Here is a 17,217-nt window from a genome sequence, read left to right as displayed (position 1 = left end):
ATCTAGTAGTGTGATGCAATAGGTCACTCATCATCTTGCCCCCTACCCGTCCATCTGGGTTGGTTAAGCGCCAAGATACTCCCTGGAGTGATAGGAGCGCTATAGAAATGTGCTTTACATTACATTACAAGCATCCTGGGACCGGTTTGGGGGTTTCACCCCTCATCAGCCAGGATAGCTTGACTCCAGTGGTGCGGAGAGCACGAGACCCACGTCTGGGCATACCCGTCACACTTAGGGCGAGAAAGCAAAAGACACATCTGTGTCCGTCTCATTAACCTATCCTTGTGCTCACACCTGCACACGTCCTCAACATGAACGTGCATGGAGTTGCATAGACATCTTTTAGCTTCGCTGCGTCCCAGCTCGGAGGCAGCTTTTTTTTAGTCGTTTCATCCATTTGTAGATTATAAAATGCTGCTACAACCCGTGACCTGCTGAGCATAGATTTCGCAACCTCCGGCGGGTATGTATTTTTGGAAAAGGCTAAGATCTCGTGGACTCATTTAGATATCTGGCCCCGGCGGCCTGGACGTGGCCGTGGAGTGGGGGCGGTGCGGGGTGAGGTCAGGGGTTCAAGTGCTGGGGGAGGGGTTGGAGCCTGTTTGTCGTTCGCCTCCTCTTCGACTTGGAGACGTTGAAGACTCTATTAGGGGTTAAAAAGAACAGAGATGAACTGCGGAGGTCTCCGAGGTTACTCTGCAAAAGCTGCCCCCTCGTCGCCATGGAAACAGACGAGGTCTGTAACATCCCTTCGTCGCTTAGCAACCGCCTCCTCTCCCCCCGCCGCGAGGGGACTCTTCCAGGCTCTCTCCCGCCAGGGATGCCAGCATCACGTCTGGACTCAAATGGAGGCACCGGGGGCCGGAGGGTCCGTCTCTGGGGGCGGCCATTGTGCCGCCCTGGCGCGGCTCCTGCCCTCCCGGCGGCGAGGCCATTGAAGGGAAAGGGCAGACGTTTCATCCTCGGGGGACCGCAATAAAAGAGCGCTTATCTGCGCTCCACAGGGACGTCGGAGCGCTGAGCGTCGGTAAAGAGCAGCATCGCTCACCGGGCGGGGGGCACCGGCACTGTACTGTGTGCACCCCACCCCCTCGGCACTGGCCGGGGCTCCAGCCCTGCCAGCGGATTGGCGCGCTCAACAGCCAGAGGCTGGAAGGGGAGAGAGGCTGTGTTGGACAGAGCAGAGGGGACAGAGCAGAAGGGACAAAGCAGAGGGGAGAGAGGAGGCAGAGGGGAGTCGGGGAGAGAGGGAAGAGAGGGGGGACAGGGCAGAGGGGACAGAGCAGAGGGGACAGGGCAGTGGGGACAAGACAGAGGAGACACAACAGAGGGGACAGGGCAGAGGGGACAGGGCAGAGGGGACAAGACAGAGGGGACACAGGGGAGAGAGGGGACAGGGCAGAGGGGTCAGGGCAGAGGGGTCAGGGCAGAGGGGACAGGGCAGAGGGGACAGGGCAGAGGGGACAGGGCAGAGGGGACAGGGCAGAGGGGAGAGCGGGGACATGGCAGAGGGGACAGGGCAGAGGGGAGAGAGGAGACAGAGGGGAGAGAGAGGGCAGAGGGGATAGAGCAGAGGGGTATGAGCAGAGAAGACAGAGCAGAGGGGACAAGACAGAGGGGACAGGGCCGAGGGGACAGGGCCGAGGGGACAGGGCCGAGGGGACAGGGCCGAGGGGACAGGGCCGAGGGGACAGGGCCGAGGGGACAGAGCAGAGGGGACAGAGCAGAGGGGAGAGAGCAGAGGGGAGAGAGGGGACAGGGGAGAGAGGAGAGAGGGGACAGGGCGGAGGGGACAGGGCAGAGGGGACAGGGCAGAGGAGACAGGGCAGAGGAGACAGGGCAGAGGAGACAGGGCAGAGGAGACAGGGCAGAGGGGACAGGGCAGAGGGGACAGGGCAGAGGGGACAGAGCAGAGGAGACAGGGCAGAGGGGACAGGGCAGGCAGAGGGGACAGGGCAGAGGGGACAGGGCAGAGGGGAGAGGGGACAGGGCAGAGGGGACAGGGCAGAAGGGGCAGAGGGGACAGAGCAGAGGGGACAGAGCAGAGGGGACAAGACAGAGCAGAGGGGACAAGACAGAGGGGACAGGGCAGAGGGCTGCCGCTCACATGAGGGTTACTGGGTGGAGGGCCGTGTGGCCCCCATGCCCCTCACCCGGGGAGGGGGCACTAGAGCCCATGGTGCTGCCACCAACCACTGACTCATGCAAACAGTTTAGGGAGCACCATGTCCCTGACTCACTCTCCCCGGTCCAGGGAGTCCGCGAGGGCTGGCCGGCCATTAGATGGAGTCACTGAAAGGCTGCTGTGGCCTGGGAGGACAATCACTGACTCCCCCAACCCAACCGGCCTTCCAGGGGCGCGGCATGAAGAGAAAGGATCCCATTGGCGGCAGCCTCGACGGTCTCTGGTCCTATGGTAACCACGTGCATGCGCCAGGCGTGCACGAGCCCAGGGGTTTTATTCGTACCCCCGATCCTTTATACCCCATTCCCCGCTCCCGGGGGTCTGCTGTGAGCCCCAAGCACCAGCCTGGCAGAAGGCAACATAGCGCCGCCCGGGAGTCCAGAAGGTTTCCCCCCCTGGGCTGAAGGTGCCCCCCCCCTATCTCTACTGCCCCCCGGGGACCAGGGAGGGGGCACAGGCCGCACTTGTGACGTAAGAGGGGGCTACAGTCGGCTGCGCATACAGACACAACCCATAGGAGCCGGCTGCCCCCTCGTATGGCTCGGGCCTCGCGAGTGTATTGCTTTACAAGCCCCCGAAGGACGGGGAGGGGGCCGCTCATTGAATTAAATCTGTCCAGCAGCAAGGGTCATGGGGTAATGGACGACCTTTGACCCCTGAGGGCTCCTTGGAGTGCGCCGCTCCATTAGCGCACCTCGCAGGGGGCCATTATCCGGATGACAGCAGGGCCGACCCCGCTCCAGGGCCGCGGGCCAGGGATGGACAGAGCCCCTGTGCCCCGCGGGGGCTGCGGGGCACCCCACAGGGCCAGGACACTACCCACAGGACCGGGACACTACCCACAGGGCAGGGACACTACCCACAGGGCCGGGACACTACCCACACGCCCCCCACTCCCACCTGCGGCGGCAACATCCACAGGCGGACGGGCCTGCAGGGCCATCACCAAACCCAGCGACAGGCCACGGAGTGAGGTGCACCAGGCTGGGGCGGGGTCAGTCTCCACAAGAGCTCCCTCCAGCCGAGCCGACACTGCGAAACTAAACCACCTCAGGGTCGGACTGGGAACACAATGAAGCCGGCACCGAAACAAAAAGTGGCCCACAGTTCCTTTTTATGAAACGTTGATTAGTGTCGGGAGACATTTTGGGAAAAATCTGTGATACGGTAAGTTTTCTAAACTTGCAGGGTATTGGCCAAGACTAGACCCCAAGAGAAAGACCACGATTCCACTGCAATTCACCCCAGGTTTCCCCGGATCTTCAGGCCTGCACATTTCTGTATTTCTGAATGTTAGACACCTATAGGGTCCCTTAGTCTGTGTCCCCCCATCCCATAGACTCCTGAATATCCTGTATTATACCAGGCTAGGAGTCAGAGACCCATGCGTGCCCTTCCTGCCTGTTCACCCCCACGGAACCAGGGGTCTCTCTCTTGTGGGTGTCACTCAGGCGCCTCTCTGTAAGACACGTCTTTGAGGGTTGTGTGGGAAGCTGGCTCGGTCTATACTATACCAAAGTGAGGTATAGTGTGCACAGAGTCCAGGGAGTACCCAGGGGTTTAGCAGAGGCTAAATCAGATGTGTACTGACCGCTCTCTTCGAGGTAGTGTGGGCGAGCAGTTACACTTATCAGGAGGGCGCATTAAGCATTTATTATATTCACTCAATCAAGGAATGATTACACGCACTCAGAGACAGAATCCAGACCGATTGCTCAAGAATAAAAAAAAGTATACTTATGCTTTATCTCTAGAACCAGGCACAACTTGCTACAGGTAGGTAAAATGTACTTTCAATTGCAAAACATTACAAGGAAATGCAGTTGGGAATGGAATTGTAATCGTTACAGGTTTGTATTTGCTCTTAAAACAGGTTAAATTACATAGAAATTACTTTTGATTACTTTTGCGCTACTTTTGGATTATATCGACTACTCGGGTGATATCCCACCGTGGAACCTACAATACAAAGGTAAATAAGACACTTTTTGGTTTAAAGCATGGTTACTTTTCTTTCATACAAAAACAGTTCAACACTTTTTAGGAACAAACACTCGTAACATTGGTGCAGGGAAGTAAACGACCTGCAAGAACGGGTGCACAGTGCAAGGGCCCGATGTTAGGCACTGGGGCTAAGAGGGCCTTCGGTCAGGGAGTGCTTACGAGCAGGCCACTCGGGTGTGAGAGCAAAGCTCCTGGAATCAGGATCAGCACTGCAGTGGTCAACAATCAGCACAGGCGATGCACCACCAGCGGCACAGAGGCGACCAGATGCAGAGTGCCAAGAAAACATTGGGAGCCCTGTGGTTTGCAATGGAGATCTACGGGTTGAAGAAAAGGCAGCAGAACCCGGATTCAGGTGGCTCAGCGGTAAAGCACCACTCTGCACAAAACACCCACAGCCCGAGTTTGAGTGGCCCAACACCACAAGGAGGTCTCCCCAGCGAATCGGACCTGGAATCTGGTGATCCCTAACCTACCTAGAGCTCCAGACTGACACCTCCAGCCTCAACCTGAAGGGTCCCCCCGACCGCGATCGGAGCTGGTGAGAAGATCCGGTGCCTAAAAACACCCTTGCACCCGACACCCTACAGCCTTGGGTGGCCCAACCAATGGTGTCCAGGCATCCTCCAAGAATCCAACTTGCCTCTTCTGCCAGTTGTCACCTTCAGGAAACCTCTTTCACTGAGCCTGCAGACCTCTGAAGCTTCCCCTTTGTGGACCGAGCCCACAACATAACTTATCGTAGAGGATAGCTACGAAGCAGAACATGTCCTTGTGAGCGCCACTCTGGAGAGCTTCGAAGTTCAGGGCCTGGCTAACTGGGTCTGCTAACAAGAGATGGTTTGCTCGCTAATGGAAATCCGCTCTCTGAAAGCCCATTTCCAGGGTCTTGGGCTGTCCTGTGCCAGAGAGGTACTGGCGCCCTTACTGGGCCTGCTGACCATCCAGCAGCCAGGTGCCGACTCAGCTGGTCCTGTGAGTTATCCTGGAGTATGTTAGTACCACAGGCCCAAGTACTGACCATGAAGCGCTATGAAGACATTGTTCTGACTTTTAGCTTTGGCTGAATTTTCCACATCTTTGGATACAAGACCAAAATGAAAAGTTGCGAATGCGGAGATAATAACTAGTAAAATATAAAAGTTGATGTTTCTCTCAGAAATAAATGGCAGGTTAAAGGTAGAAGTGTTCTGTGGGAGCCGCGTCTTGTAAAACAGAAAAGGCCCTGAAAGGTGGCAGCCTGGCGGCGACCCAGCAACCCAGACTCCCCAGACGTTTTAAAGATGGAGGCCTGTAATTAGACGTGGGGTTCCGAGGTCCTCGTGCGGTTTACCCTTCATCCCCCTGGGGCTGACTTACTAAGTATCCCTCTAAAGGGTGGGTCGTTCTAGCGCCGGCCGAGCAGCCTCGGATGATGGTGAACAAACTCAACGAGACAGGTCATCAATAAGGCGAGGTGAAAGCTTTCAAAGGCCCATCAAAGCCCGGTGCTAAAAGGGACAGTTTATCAGTGAGCGCTGGCGGCCCAGCACTTAAAAGGCCAGGATGCTCAATCCTAGCACTGGCGGACCAGCACTTAAAAGGCCAGGATGCTCAATCCTAGCACTGGCGGACCAGCACTTAAAAGGCCAGGATGCTCAATCCTAGTACTGGCGGACCAGCACTTAAAAGGCCAGGATGCTCAATCCTAGCACTGCCGGACCAGCACTTAAAAGGCCAGGATGCTCAATCCTAGCACTGGCAGACCTGCACCTAAAAGGCCAGGATGCTCAATCCTAGCACTGGCGGACCTGCACTTAAAAGGCCAGGATGCTCAATCCTAGCACTGGCAGACCTGCACTTAAAAGGCCAGGATGCTCAATCCTAGCACTGGCAGACCTGCACCTAAAAGGCCAGGATGCTCAATCCTAGCACTGGCGGACCTGCACTTAAAAGGCCAGGATGCTCAATCCTAGCACTGGCAGACCTGCACCTAAAAGGCCAGGATGCTCAATCCTAGCACTGGCGGACCTGCACTTAAAAGGCCAAGATGCTCAATCCTAGCACTGGCAGACCTGCACCTAAAAGGCCAGGATGCTCAATCCTAGCACTGGCGGACCAGCACTTAAAAGGCCAGGATGCTCAATCCCAGCATTGCCGGACCAGCACTTAAAAGTCCAGGATGCTCAATCCTAGCACTGGCGGCCCAGCACTTAAAAGGCCAGGATGCACAATCCTAGCACTGGCAGACCAGCACTTAAAAGGCCAGGATGCTCAATCCTAGCACTGCCGGACCTGCATGTAAAAGGCCAGGATGCTCAATCCAAGGAGGGAGCTGGAAACCCACTTTGCGACACACTGGCACTTTTAATGCTCTCAGAGGTGACATGGACATGAGCCAGTACTGGAAGTGGCGATGTCCCACACTAAACACACTTCTGTACATTTAGATCTCCTCTACCTGTGTCCAGTTGGACTCGGTCCACTCCCAAACCATAACAACTTGCTCGCATGCACGGTGTAAGTCTCACAGGGCAGCGCGTGGCACAATGTTTTTGGAGTTCTAGCCGCTCCTTTCCTGCTGTGGAACTTGAAAACCTAGCTTTAAACCCACCCCTCTGCAGATGATCAAACTTGAGCTATTACGAAAAAACACTTCAGCTTCACGTGCAGAACTTTGCAAAAATGGGTCTAATTTAAAAGAAGTCCCAGGTACCTGCACTCCCTCTCCTGTTCCTGCATCCGATCCTGACTTCTCGATTGGTCTCAGGAGTCTCCGATGTTCTACGTACGCATGTCTGGGGTGCTCTTGCCTGGACACGAGCCTCTGTAAAGAGCCCGGTGGCCCCAGGAGCCACGGCCGCCATATTACAAATGCAAGAAAGCATCGGCACTGGTAAAAAGCATGTGGGCATTCCTGATTTGACAGGACTGCTGGTTCTTCAGGGATCCTTGTTGGGTAAAGCGGTGACTATCTTGAATATACCACTGCTCCAGGCCTGTCCATGAATCCATCATCTAACAGATGGTCAAAGAAGGGGATGGGAGGAGCCCAAATAAGGTAAACCGAATCGCCCCAAAAGCTTCCCATGAAGAACCCAAATAGACCCTGTGCAGCTATAAAGGATGAGAAGCGTCCCCCGAGGAGCCCACGACAGACCTCGTGGTGCTAAGGACGAGACGAGCATTCACTGAGGAGTCAGGGGTACACCATGTGGAGCTAAGCTGGGTGGGAAGCGCACAGCTTCTAGTCAGAGTTAGAGCTTTGAAGCCAAGCATGGTACAAGCATCCGCCCCAGGGTCTGGGATAGACCGGGCGGGGCTACTCGTGGTAGGGAGCCTCTGCCTAGGGGTATGACACACAAACCCCGTGTAGCCACACATAGTAGAAACATCTGCAAAGTGTTCGAGAGACCCTGTAGGACCACCCATGGCAAGAAGCATCCACCAAAGGGTACAAGATGAGCCCTCTGGGAGACAAAGCAGAGAAGCTTGCCTCCATTAAGGGGTCCAAGATAGAGCGGGCAGGGAGCAGAGCAAAGGCATAAGGCACGCAATCTTCTAACGAGAGAGGCTCTTCACCAGTGAAGATCCAAGAAGATCACACCGGCACCGTGGCAACTTTAGACATTACCCGTCCCAAGGCACCATCACTCCCATACGCTTGATCTCCTACCAATGGCTTGCGGCGGGCACTTACCGACGTGTTCTGGCACTGCACACTACTGCTGTTGAAGCGCACGGCGGGCACGCGCTGCAGCTTGCCCTGGATGCGGAAGACGCACTCGTAGTTCTTCTGACCAGACTGAGGCTGCGGCAGGTTCTTGGCACGCAGGGTGATGGGCTGGACCACCCCCTCTGGGATCAGGATCTCACCCGTCGGGATGATTTCTGGGCACCCCTGAAGGAAGAGAAGACATTGCAACATTAGCACATGCTTGAGCCGTGCGAAAACCACACAAGGCATTCAAATCACAGGCCTGGAAAGGAAGGGAAGGACCTGTAGGGTCTGGTGTACACATGGAGTGAAGTGTCCACTCACACTCAGGGACCAGAGAGGCCAGAGCACCATCCACACATGAGGCGTGAGAGGCACACACCTGTGTGACCCTCAGTCAGAGCATCTTGGGACGGCCACCATTGTGGAAAGATTGGTATTTACTATGTACTCAAATTATCAATAGGGTCCCGGTTTTATGGTATTTATTATTTTGTCATTTCCGTCTGTATTTACACATACTTATTTGTTGTCAACTTTATCTGTATTTATCCCTATTTATTATGGGTTTTGTGAAAAAATGTCAAGCTAAAACTGGTATATTTCCACTTTTTGTTTAAACAATAAATATGCGCTCATGCTTGAATGCCTGCCAGGTTTCAGTGCTGTGAACACCATCAGAAGATAAATCAATGGACTTGTATGAAACTATGCACATTTCAGTATCAGCCTTGTGCATAGCAACTGCTGTTTAAGGCTTTTTACTAAAATGCTTTTCTTTTTTAACCCCCTTACCTATCAATCCACACAGTTATTGGCCTGGCAGTCAGGGCAAAGTGTATTTAAATCACTCAAAAAGCACCCAATTTCCATTTTTCTCCACATTGAAAAATAAATACAGACAAGAATATAAATGGCTTTCTGTAAAAATCAGTAAAAACGGAAAACAGGGAGCCTTATTTATCAAGCACTGAGAACTACTGCCACCAAGAGAAGGGATAAGAAACTGCTTCTCAAATAGGTTAGGAGAAAAACCATGTGTGGCTACTACCATGTATTCCCAGCCCTTGGAGCCCTCCTCCTGAGCCACCCAGCCGATGGTGAGGGGGAACCGGAGATATTTGTAGGAGAGAGTCGATGGAATACTTCAATCCAGGCTGGTCTCGATGTCACAGAGCGCCAGGAGAGGACAGAGGCTTGGCATCAAGACCATGAGTAGCTATGTAAATGTAAATCCGTATTTGTAAGGCACAAACCACTCACCCTTATGGGTCTCAAGGCGCTGGGGGCTATCATGGAAATTAAGGGAGCTATTGCCCAGAGTCACATGGCGCTGAGCTGTCGCCGGAGCCGGGGGGGGTGGAACCGTAAATCCTGTGTTCCGAAGTCAGCTGCCCTGGCCGCTGCGCCACACCACTCCATAAGTCAAAATGTTTGTCTCCGAATGAAGCAGTGTGCCGGGTGGCAGACCAGCTGATGTGAGTGCTTTGAAGGGCAGTAGAAGTCTGTTCTGAATTCATGGATTGCCCCTTGAAAAGCCTCCACCCCCACCCATATGGCACTGTGTGTGATGCAAGATGATAGCCATCTGAAGATGGCACCCCCTTGGACCACAGTCTGTTCTGAGGCATACCCTCGTCACAAAGACCCAGAACCTCTCCACTCCCAGTTCTGTCGTGATAATACTTAAACACGTATGATACTGTGGCTTTGGACAACCTTTGCAGTTCTTGCTCAGTGTCACATGTGAAACAGACTCTGAGGCGAAGGTTACTCAGGAAAAACTCGGACACCCACAGGAATAAACACAAGGTGTCAACAACAGACAACCTCATACGAAAACCATAAGGTGAGGATTGAAAGGTGGAGTGAGCCTAGGGCGCACGGACCCTCCTGGTCCATGTGATAGCCACTGAGAAGGTTGTCTACATGTAAGCAGCTTTGCAGTGGTGGCTGGTGACATTTGAAAGTGGTGAGGCGTAAAAGTTGGGTGTGACATGTAGCGAGCGAAGCGAGCAAACTCAAGAGAAACATGATTTGGGTGGGGTGGGGGAAGAGTTATCCTCCCGAGAAAAAAAATTGAAAAGAAAGATTGGGAAATGGTGCATTTTAAAGCAAATGAATTTAGTGAGAAAGCAGGGTTTATAAAGCAGTGGGAACATATAGTTTTGAAATATAAACACATTAGCCCCATAGCATACTGCATTAATACGTTCAACAGTTACTGCACTGTGCAATTGTACAATGCACCAACGTCAAGCTCTTTAAAGAGTGTTCTTGTCCAATGCCTTGCACTGCAAGCGGCATCGACCTTGGAAGAAAATGCTCTAACCAGGCTTTGGGAAGCACACACAGCTGCTGCCTGCAATCAGCCATACAGAAATATATGCAGACAGGTCCTTAAGTGGAATGAAAAAAGTGGGAGGCTCTCTAAAAGTGAACATGTAAAATACATTTCTGTGATCCCCACAGTGTGTCATTCAACCAGTATTTTCTTTTCTCTCTGAGGTGTTATTGCACCATATACATCTCTATATATATAGAACACAACAACTGACATACACCTGGAGCCTGCCAGTACTGTTGGTTTTGTCAATGGTTATTAGCCATTTAAGATAAATGAGTGACAATGATTTGTTGTATATAATAAATATTGGGATTGTTTCAATTCTTAAGAGACTGTGAATTAATATTGCAGACTATTTAAGGAGTATGGGCCTTCAGCTATGTGTGCTTTATGGGAGTATGGGCCTTCAGTTGTGTGCTTTATGTTACACGTTAGGTTAAGGAATTTATTGAGCGTCCGTACACCAAACTGTTTCATGGCGCTACACGTGTGCCCCTTTTCTCTGCACATCTCGTCCATCCGCATGTCTTCAACCTCATCCGTTTCCTCTTCAGCCCCCTCTTTTCACTCTCCCCTGAATGCCCTGCTTCTCATCTTCCTCACTTCACCACCCCCAACCATACACTGCACTCACTCGATTACTTTAATTTATTTTTCCTTGTAAATATTTTGACATCGGTGTACTCCCTTCACACACCCATTTACACAGAATTCCAACTGCAACTGGAAACATGACCATTGCTGTGTGTGCTCTGCAGAGAGGCCAGCCCACTGGCGGGCACTTTGTTTTGCCTTCAGCTTCAGTGCCAGAGCTCTCAGTCAAAACCCCTCCAACACTTGGGACAACTGAAAATATGCACTATACAAGAGTATCAAGATGCAAGAAAAAAATACAGAGACACAACAGGATATCCGCTGTTCCCAAATCAATCCATTAATGTTAAGGACACGAAGATCCGGCCAGCAGTAACGCCGGACAGCATGTAAGTGTCTTAACCATAAACACGTCTTTCTCCCTTTGCGCTGGACTCGGATATTTGGATGGATTTTGCAGGCCAGCAAAATACCTACTCCTCTTTTGGGTCAATTTTCAGGGGGGAACAATACAGCAGCTCCACTTTTAAAAGGGCCAGCGACGTGCAGACAGGGCCGGGTTGTCACAGTGGGGAGGTTAAGGGACCAGGGGTCTCAGCACAATATACACAACACAAGATTAGAATTATACCACTCACCATTACCAACGACAAGGTGCTGAGTCACATGTTTGCATCCAGTCCTACCCCCAGGGGTGGGATCTACGCCTGTGAATGAGAGTCGCCTGGCATCACGCAGGGAGGCAGCCTCCGATGCCCGAAACCCCGACGCGGACAGCATCACTGCCCCGCAGTGCATACCACCATAGACCACAATGACAATGAACGGCTTTAGAAGGTTAAGCTGCATTGCCTGACTTCCGTCTCCTGCTTCAGAGCGAGGCGGGGCAGGCAGCCTGGGACAGGCAGCCCAGTCTTAAATACATCGATTTCATAATAGAGAAAATGTATCTCTAAATAAATCGACCTATTTAATATTTTTTTGGGGTAAACCTGTATGAATCTTGAGGGGTGCAGCCCAAAGTCCTATTGGAGAAACCGCCCCTACAGCTTCAGTTCAAAAGTGGTCGAGGGTTCAAACTATCTGCTCCCGTCCATGGCTAAAACTAGACTGTGGTGCAGGGAAAGGGGCCATCGTACTAAAACAAACTATGCGCCTTGATGCCCTTGGGCTAAGTTAGCGCTTTATAAATCTAATATTCATTCATTCATTATGATCGCAGGAAAGGGACTTAAGGCCTATCCTGGATTCAGTGCTTAATTTGTAAAAGACTACATGTCGGGGTTCAGAGTTTCATCCATAAGGGGAGAGGAGATGGCCTAACGACTGGGGTGGTCGTCCTCGAGTCTGGGGAACTGGGTTCGAGTCTCGGCAACGACGCTGAACATCCTGTGATTCTGGGCAAATCACTTAATCTCCCTGTGACTAACAAAAAAAATGAACGTGTCCTCATGTAACGCAACTGGTGCTATGTAAAGCGCTCTGATACCAGATTCGGGTCAAGTTTGCGCTATATAAAACTCTGTAAAATAAAGAAATAAAAAATGGACGCCTGTGGCTGGTGCCATCAAAGGTCTAGGTGGCGAATACCAAGGTGGCCTGGTATCGATCCCATCTCATGCCTCTTTAATAAGGCGCCATACACCGCCTGCCTCTTAATTTCACTTCTCAAGGTTCTTTTTCAATCCTGCTTTCTCTTTATTGCTAGTCTTCCATCTTTCTCATCCGCTGCCTTTACGGTTAGTTTTGTCTCCCTCTCTTGCTCTGGATTCAAATTGATTGAGGAAAAATAAGTGCCAGTCCCCAAAAATAAGTGCCTGTGGCCCGCACCCGCAACCACTGGGTCAAATTAAGCACTGCCGGAAGTAGGTCTGTGACGTCACTGAGAGTAAACAAGACGCCTACCATCAGACAGCAGCACACAGTGGACCTGCCCTCTACATTTTGATGTGGTGGACCACTTTATTGATGCCAAGCTGAGCTATCAATGTGCCCTTTAAGAAAGCCTCGAATCTCTTCTTGGAGGGCAGCGGGTGGGAATGTTGTTCAGGCAGACAGGAGCTTGGTAGGTAATGTGCTGGCTCCAGAGGGCCTCTGCTTAAGAGCACCGCACACCAGAACAAAAGCGCCCTCAGAGCTAGGGCTATCTGACAAACAAATCATGAATTCTGCATGCAGCCGGGCACTGCGTTAGGTGCAGACTGAACTTGAGGCTTGCATGCTGAAGCATTATAGGACCAATGTCTTTCGGCGACCACCTGGCCTGCTTCCAGATAGGGCATAGAGACCAGCTATCTATGTCCTGTCACAGTGGAGAAGTGTGTCCACGGACTCGATAATTCTCTCTTCGGTGCCCACTCTAATCACAGGTTCACACTCTGCAACTCTGGGCATTAGTTTGCTTAATCTCCACAACGCCCCCCCCCCCGCGGTGGGATGCCTTGCTTTCACCTTGGGGATGCCCAGTATGGGTTATCTCACAGGGAAAAAGCCAGGACGGGTTCCCAAGGCAAGCGCCGAGATGCCCTAGGGTAAGTCGAGCGCTATATAAGAACATACATACATACATAACGCACAACCTGCTCCCAGAAGGGCAAACGCCCGCTTCTTGTGACCACAAGACCTGCTTCAGCTGGGAAGGCCTGGTAAGCATCCTTTGACCGCATGTCCTGCTCCCAGATAGGACACGTGACCCCTTCTTGAGACCACTAGAACTGTTCAAGCTGTCAAGGTCTGGTGTCCATGTCCCGTGCCCACAGGACCTACTCTCAGGTGGGCAAGTGACCTCTTCTTGTGACAGGTGGCTGCTTCAGGAGCAGGTCTGACATCCTTGTTGTGCGACGACAAAAAACAGGATTAGGGAGTGAAGAGGTGATGCTGCTCACGGGCACTGGGGTGGATACCTCGTCCTCAACAGGGTTAATTCAAACAAAAGGATCCACCTCAAAGGGGTTCAAAGGAAAGTGACCGAAGCTTGGCACGGCATGCACCGTGTTTGCTTATATACCCCTCACACACCAAAAGGGCCCTTGGTGTCATGCTTCATCATAGGGGTCATCCCGCCCGCTGCGGGACGCGGGAGCACTGATCTTACAGTACTATGATGGGAGTGAGAGAAAGGGTCAGGGGTGGATGAGGTGAGTGGGTGAAAAGGTACCCACCTTACAGACTTAAAGAATGCAATAGGTCATAGGCTGGCACGGTTAAAATGGTAATTCGAGATATCCCGCGTTTTAGTGTGCGGATACTCCTGGGCAAGTCAACATGTTTCGAAGCATCAAGGCTTCTTCATCAGGACTAAAGATGGTCCCTTCAGTGCTCACTATGCTGCTATCAAATGGTGCAGAATAAAAAAGTGCTACGGGAGGAATTGGCCACTGTGATTTAGTGGTTAAGAAGTCCTCGCCTCGCGCCCTCCCGCGGCTCCGTGGGATGCCGCCGACGAGGAGGCACCGGGTGTGTGTGTGTGTGTGCGCGTGTCACATATATGTCTCTATTAGGTGACAGCAGCTCCTGGTTGGAGACCCACGTGACAGACAGGGCTATTCTCCCAACATTCTGTGAGGAGGCGCCTCGCAGTGGGAGTCTGGGCGCATCACGAACCCGCTCAATACCTTTCCCCGCCGCGTCATTTGCTGCTCCCCCCTCCCCCACCTCCCTGGCGTGATCTTACAAACCAGCCTCCCCAATTACAGCAAACCTTATTAAAAGCACTTTCATTACAGCCTGAACCCTCATTAGGAGTACAAGGCCCTCGGCCTCTCCAGGGAGCGCCCTCGACCTTACTCTGTGGGTTTACACGCGCACGGCTGACACAGGTGGTGGGCCAGGTATTGTACGACAAGAAGGGGTCAGCCCTAATTGTTCTCCCCACGTGGAGCACCCCTGCCCTGCCCCATCACTTCTCGGGCCCACCACGGGTTGTTCATCGGCAGATGTCTCTCTCTTCTAGCTCACAAAAGCCCTGTTGGAGACCTGCAAGCAGCCAGGCGACCCAGACGCAATTGTACGGAGTAACGTGAGGGAACGTGCGGAGGGGGTCGCGGAGTGGGGGTCTCGAAGGCGCTCGAAGGCGCTCGAAGGCCCACTCAGCTGCAAGCAGCGCTACGGGAGCAGACCGAGACCTCCTATAATTCCTCGGAGGCTGGGCTTAATTTCTCAAATAAGTGCCGGAGCCCGAGTTTTTGTCAGAAGCCTGCGGTGGCCTTAGCGAGGTCGGGCAGGCGAACAACAAAGCGGCACCGTCTTCAATGCGCTTCTAACCCCGCAGCTGACACTCCGGCATCGCCCTCACCCTCGGAGGGTCCTCTCCATTTTTATTTATTTGTTTTTCTTTTAAAAGTTTTATATAGCGCTAGCTTGACCCGTAGGTATCAGAGCGCTTTTCATTCACACTGTAAAAAATAGAAGGCCCTCCGGTCTCCCTTTGTCGCCCCTTTTGTTTCAGCCTTCTCTGCTTCCCCCCTTTGTATGTCTGGCTCTCCTGCCCTGCATCAAAGTTTGTGAAGGAAAAACAAGTCTCGGTGTTTGGTTTCCAAAGCCCGGCCAATCTAACTTATTGGTAAATAAAAAATCAGCGACATTCCAAAGACGCAGAAGCAGGGCCGACATTTTGTACGACTGGAGGCCACAGAACGACTGAAATGACACAGAAAATGCCTGTTTCAACTATGCTTTTCAGTTCTGTTCTTCTACAGCGCCAATAGGGGCGAGTTAAAGATCTACGTACCCAACTAAGAAGGGCCCCACTACCACGGTCACTCTGAACACAGGCCTGACCGAGAGTGGACAGAATTCACTGTGAGAAACTGGATTATTTGTGAGAGCGGATGACCACTCACAACAGGGAATAATCACAACTCTTGTTGGGGGACCCTCAAAGACACTAAATTAACCTGGCTCCACCCTCTGGTATCCATGTCACAGAGCAGGCCGGCTTAACTTGGGGCAGTGTGTAAATTATGTATGCAGTACCAAAACCGTAATAAAATCTGAATAAAAATCCCAAACCCAATCAATAAGATGAAATAAACAAGACAAAAATCCTGTAAAAGGAACCAGAGAGATGAATTTTTAAAGCGTTGGGTAGGAATAGCGCCAAGAAACGCATAGTGGCAATGCTAGTCCACGGTTGTGGTAGACCGGGACTAAGACAACTCGACATTGACCACGATAGAGCGCAATCCAGATCACCAACCAGGTTTGTCCAGGGCAAAGATTGTACCCTCTGACTTCGAGTCCTTTAAGTCCCAATCAACACCAGTGGTACACTCCTAAAGCCCCCAGGACCTCGGACGAGGCACTTCGAGACTCACAGGGTGTTAGGCCAACAGCAGGACCAGTCTTAGTCCAGTTGCCACTTGTCAGCTGGGCCATTGCAGAAAAAGGCCTATTGTAACATACTGTGTCCCTGTAGCTTTCACAGGAGGGCCGCCTTATGATGGATGGAGTCCCCTTCTTTGTCCTAGGTGCAAGACGGAGCAGGTCCACTCCTCAGGGGTTCCTCTCGCGTCACAGACAGGAGGTCCAGGCAAATTCTGACCTTGCTCAGGTGGAGTGTTTTGAAGTGGGTGCCTGGAGATGCCACATTATACCCAGCGTGAGCTAATGAGCGGGAATGACTCTGGGCACGCCCTATTCAATGGGGTCAAAGTTTCCTGGGCATTTTCAAGATGGCGAAAGTCTTTTACCTCTCTCACTTGGGCTGGGTGCGTATCTAGGGAGTGAACTAGGATACACCGTTCGCCCTCCCACATCTAACAATAACAGTGTTTGGGGCAGCCACTGAACCCACAATAAACCCAGAGACAGAGGTCTGGCAACACAAAGTAGTGTTTTCCAGGAACCATGCAGTGGATACACAAAAACTGTTTAGGAGCAGTTTCCTTTCAAGTGTGCCCTCTGTGTTATATGAAAAAAAAAAAAACAGAGAGACGTCTGGTAGGGCAATGAAGGGTTTCCCAGCAATCAGATAGTAGGTATCCAAGAACTGTCTTGCCTTCCTGTTCTCTGCTTTTCAAGTGTACCCCAAGTGTTATATGTAAACCCAGATGACCTGTCAAAGGATTTGACACTCTGATGTAAAAAGGATGCACACAGTCCTCGCCCAACATTTTAGTTGAGGGTTAGAGGAGTAGTTTTTGCTTTTTAAGTCAGTCTATCTTTTTCTCCTGGGAAGCATTTCACACCAATTCAAATGCTATTACCCGGCTGCAAGAAGTTTGAGAGCAAATGCAAATTAGCCTCCAGGAACTTCAGGCAGGGATAAGGTAACTTTCTAAAAGTAAATTTTCCTGAATATTTATTAAAATTTCAAGTTCACAAATCAATAGGATTTTTATTAACATTAAAAATAGTTGTTTCATTATTTTTCCAGCTCGTCCCAAT

General features: G+C 51.8%; 1 protein-coding gene across 1 annotated transcript in view; it reads right to left on the bottom strand.

Moving 5' to 3' along the window:
- The window catches only part of PLXNA3 (plexin A3), a 522,917-nt gene that overhangs the window by 115,285 nt on the left and 390,415 nt on the right, over positions 1-17,217 (bottom strand). The window contains exon 10 of the mRNA XM_086940293.1: positions 7,872-8,072. Within this exon, the coding sequence (XP_086796419.1) occupies positions 7,872-8,072 (201 nt within the window). The remainder of the gene's footprint in view (positions 1-7,871; positions 8,073-17,217) is intronic.

This window comes from Lissotriton vulgaris, chromosome 10 (assembly GCF_964263255.1).
Source record: "Lissotriton vulgaris chromosome 10, aLisVul1.2, whole genome shotgun sequence".
In the NCBI taxonomy this organism is placed as follows: Eukaryota; Metazoa; Chordata; class Amphibia; order Caudata; family Salamandridae; genus Lissotriton; species Lissotriton vulgaris.
Note: the sequence above shows the minus strand (reverse complement) of the source record. Positions and strands in the feature narration are given on the sequence as shown.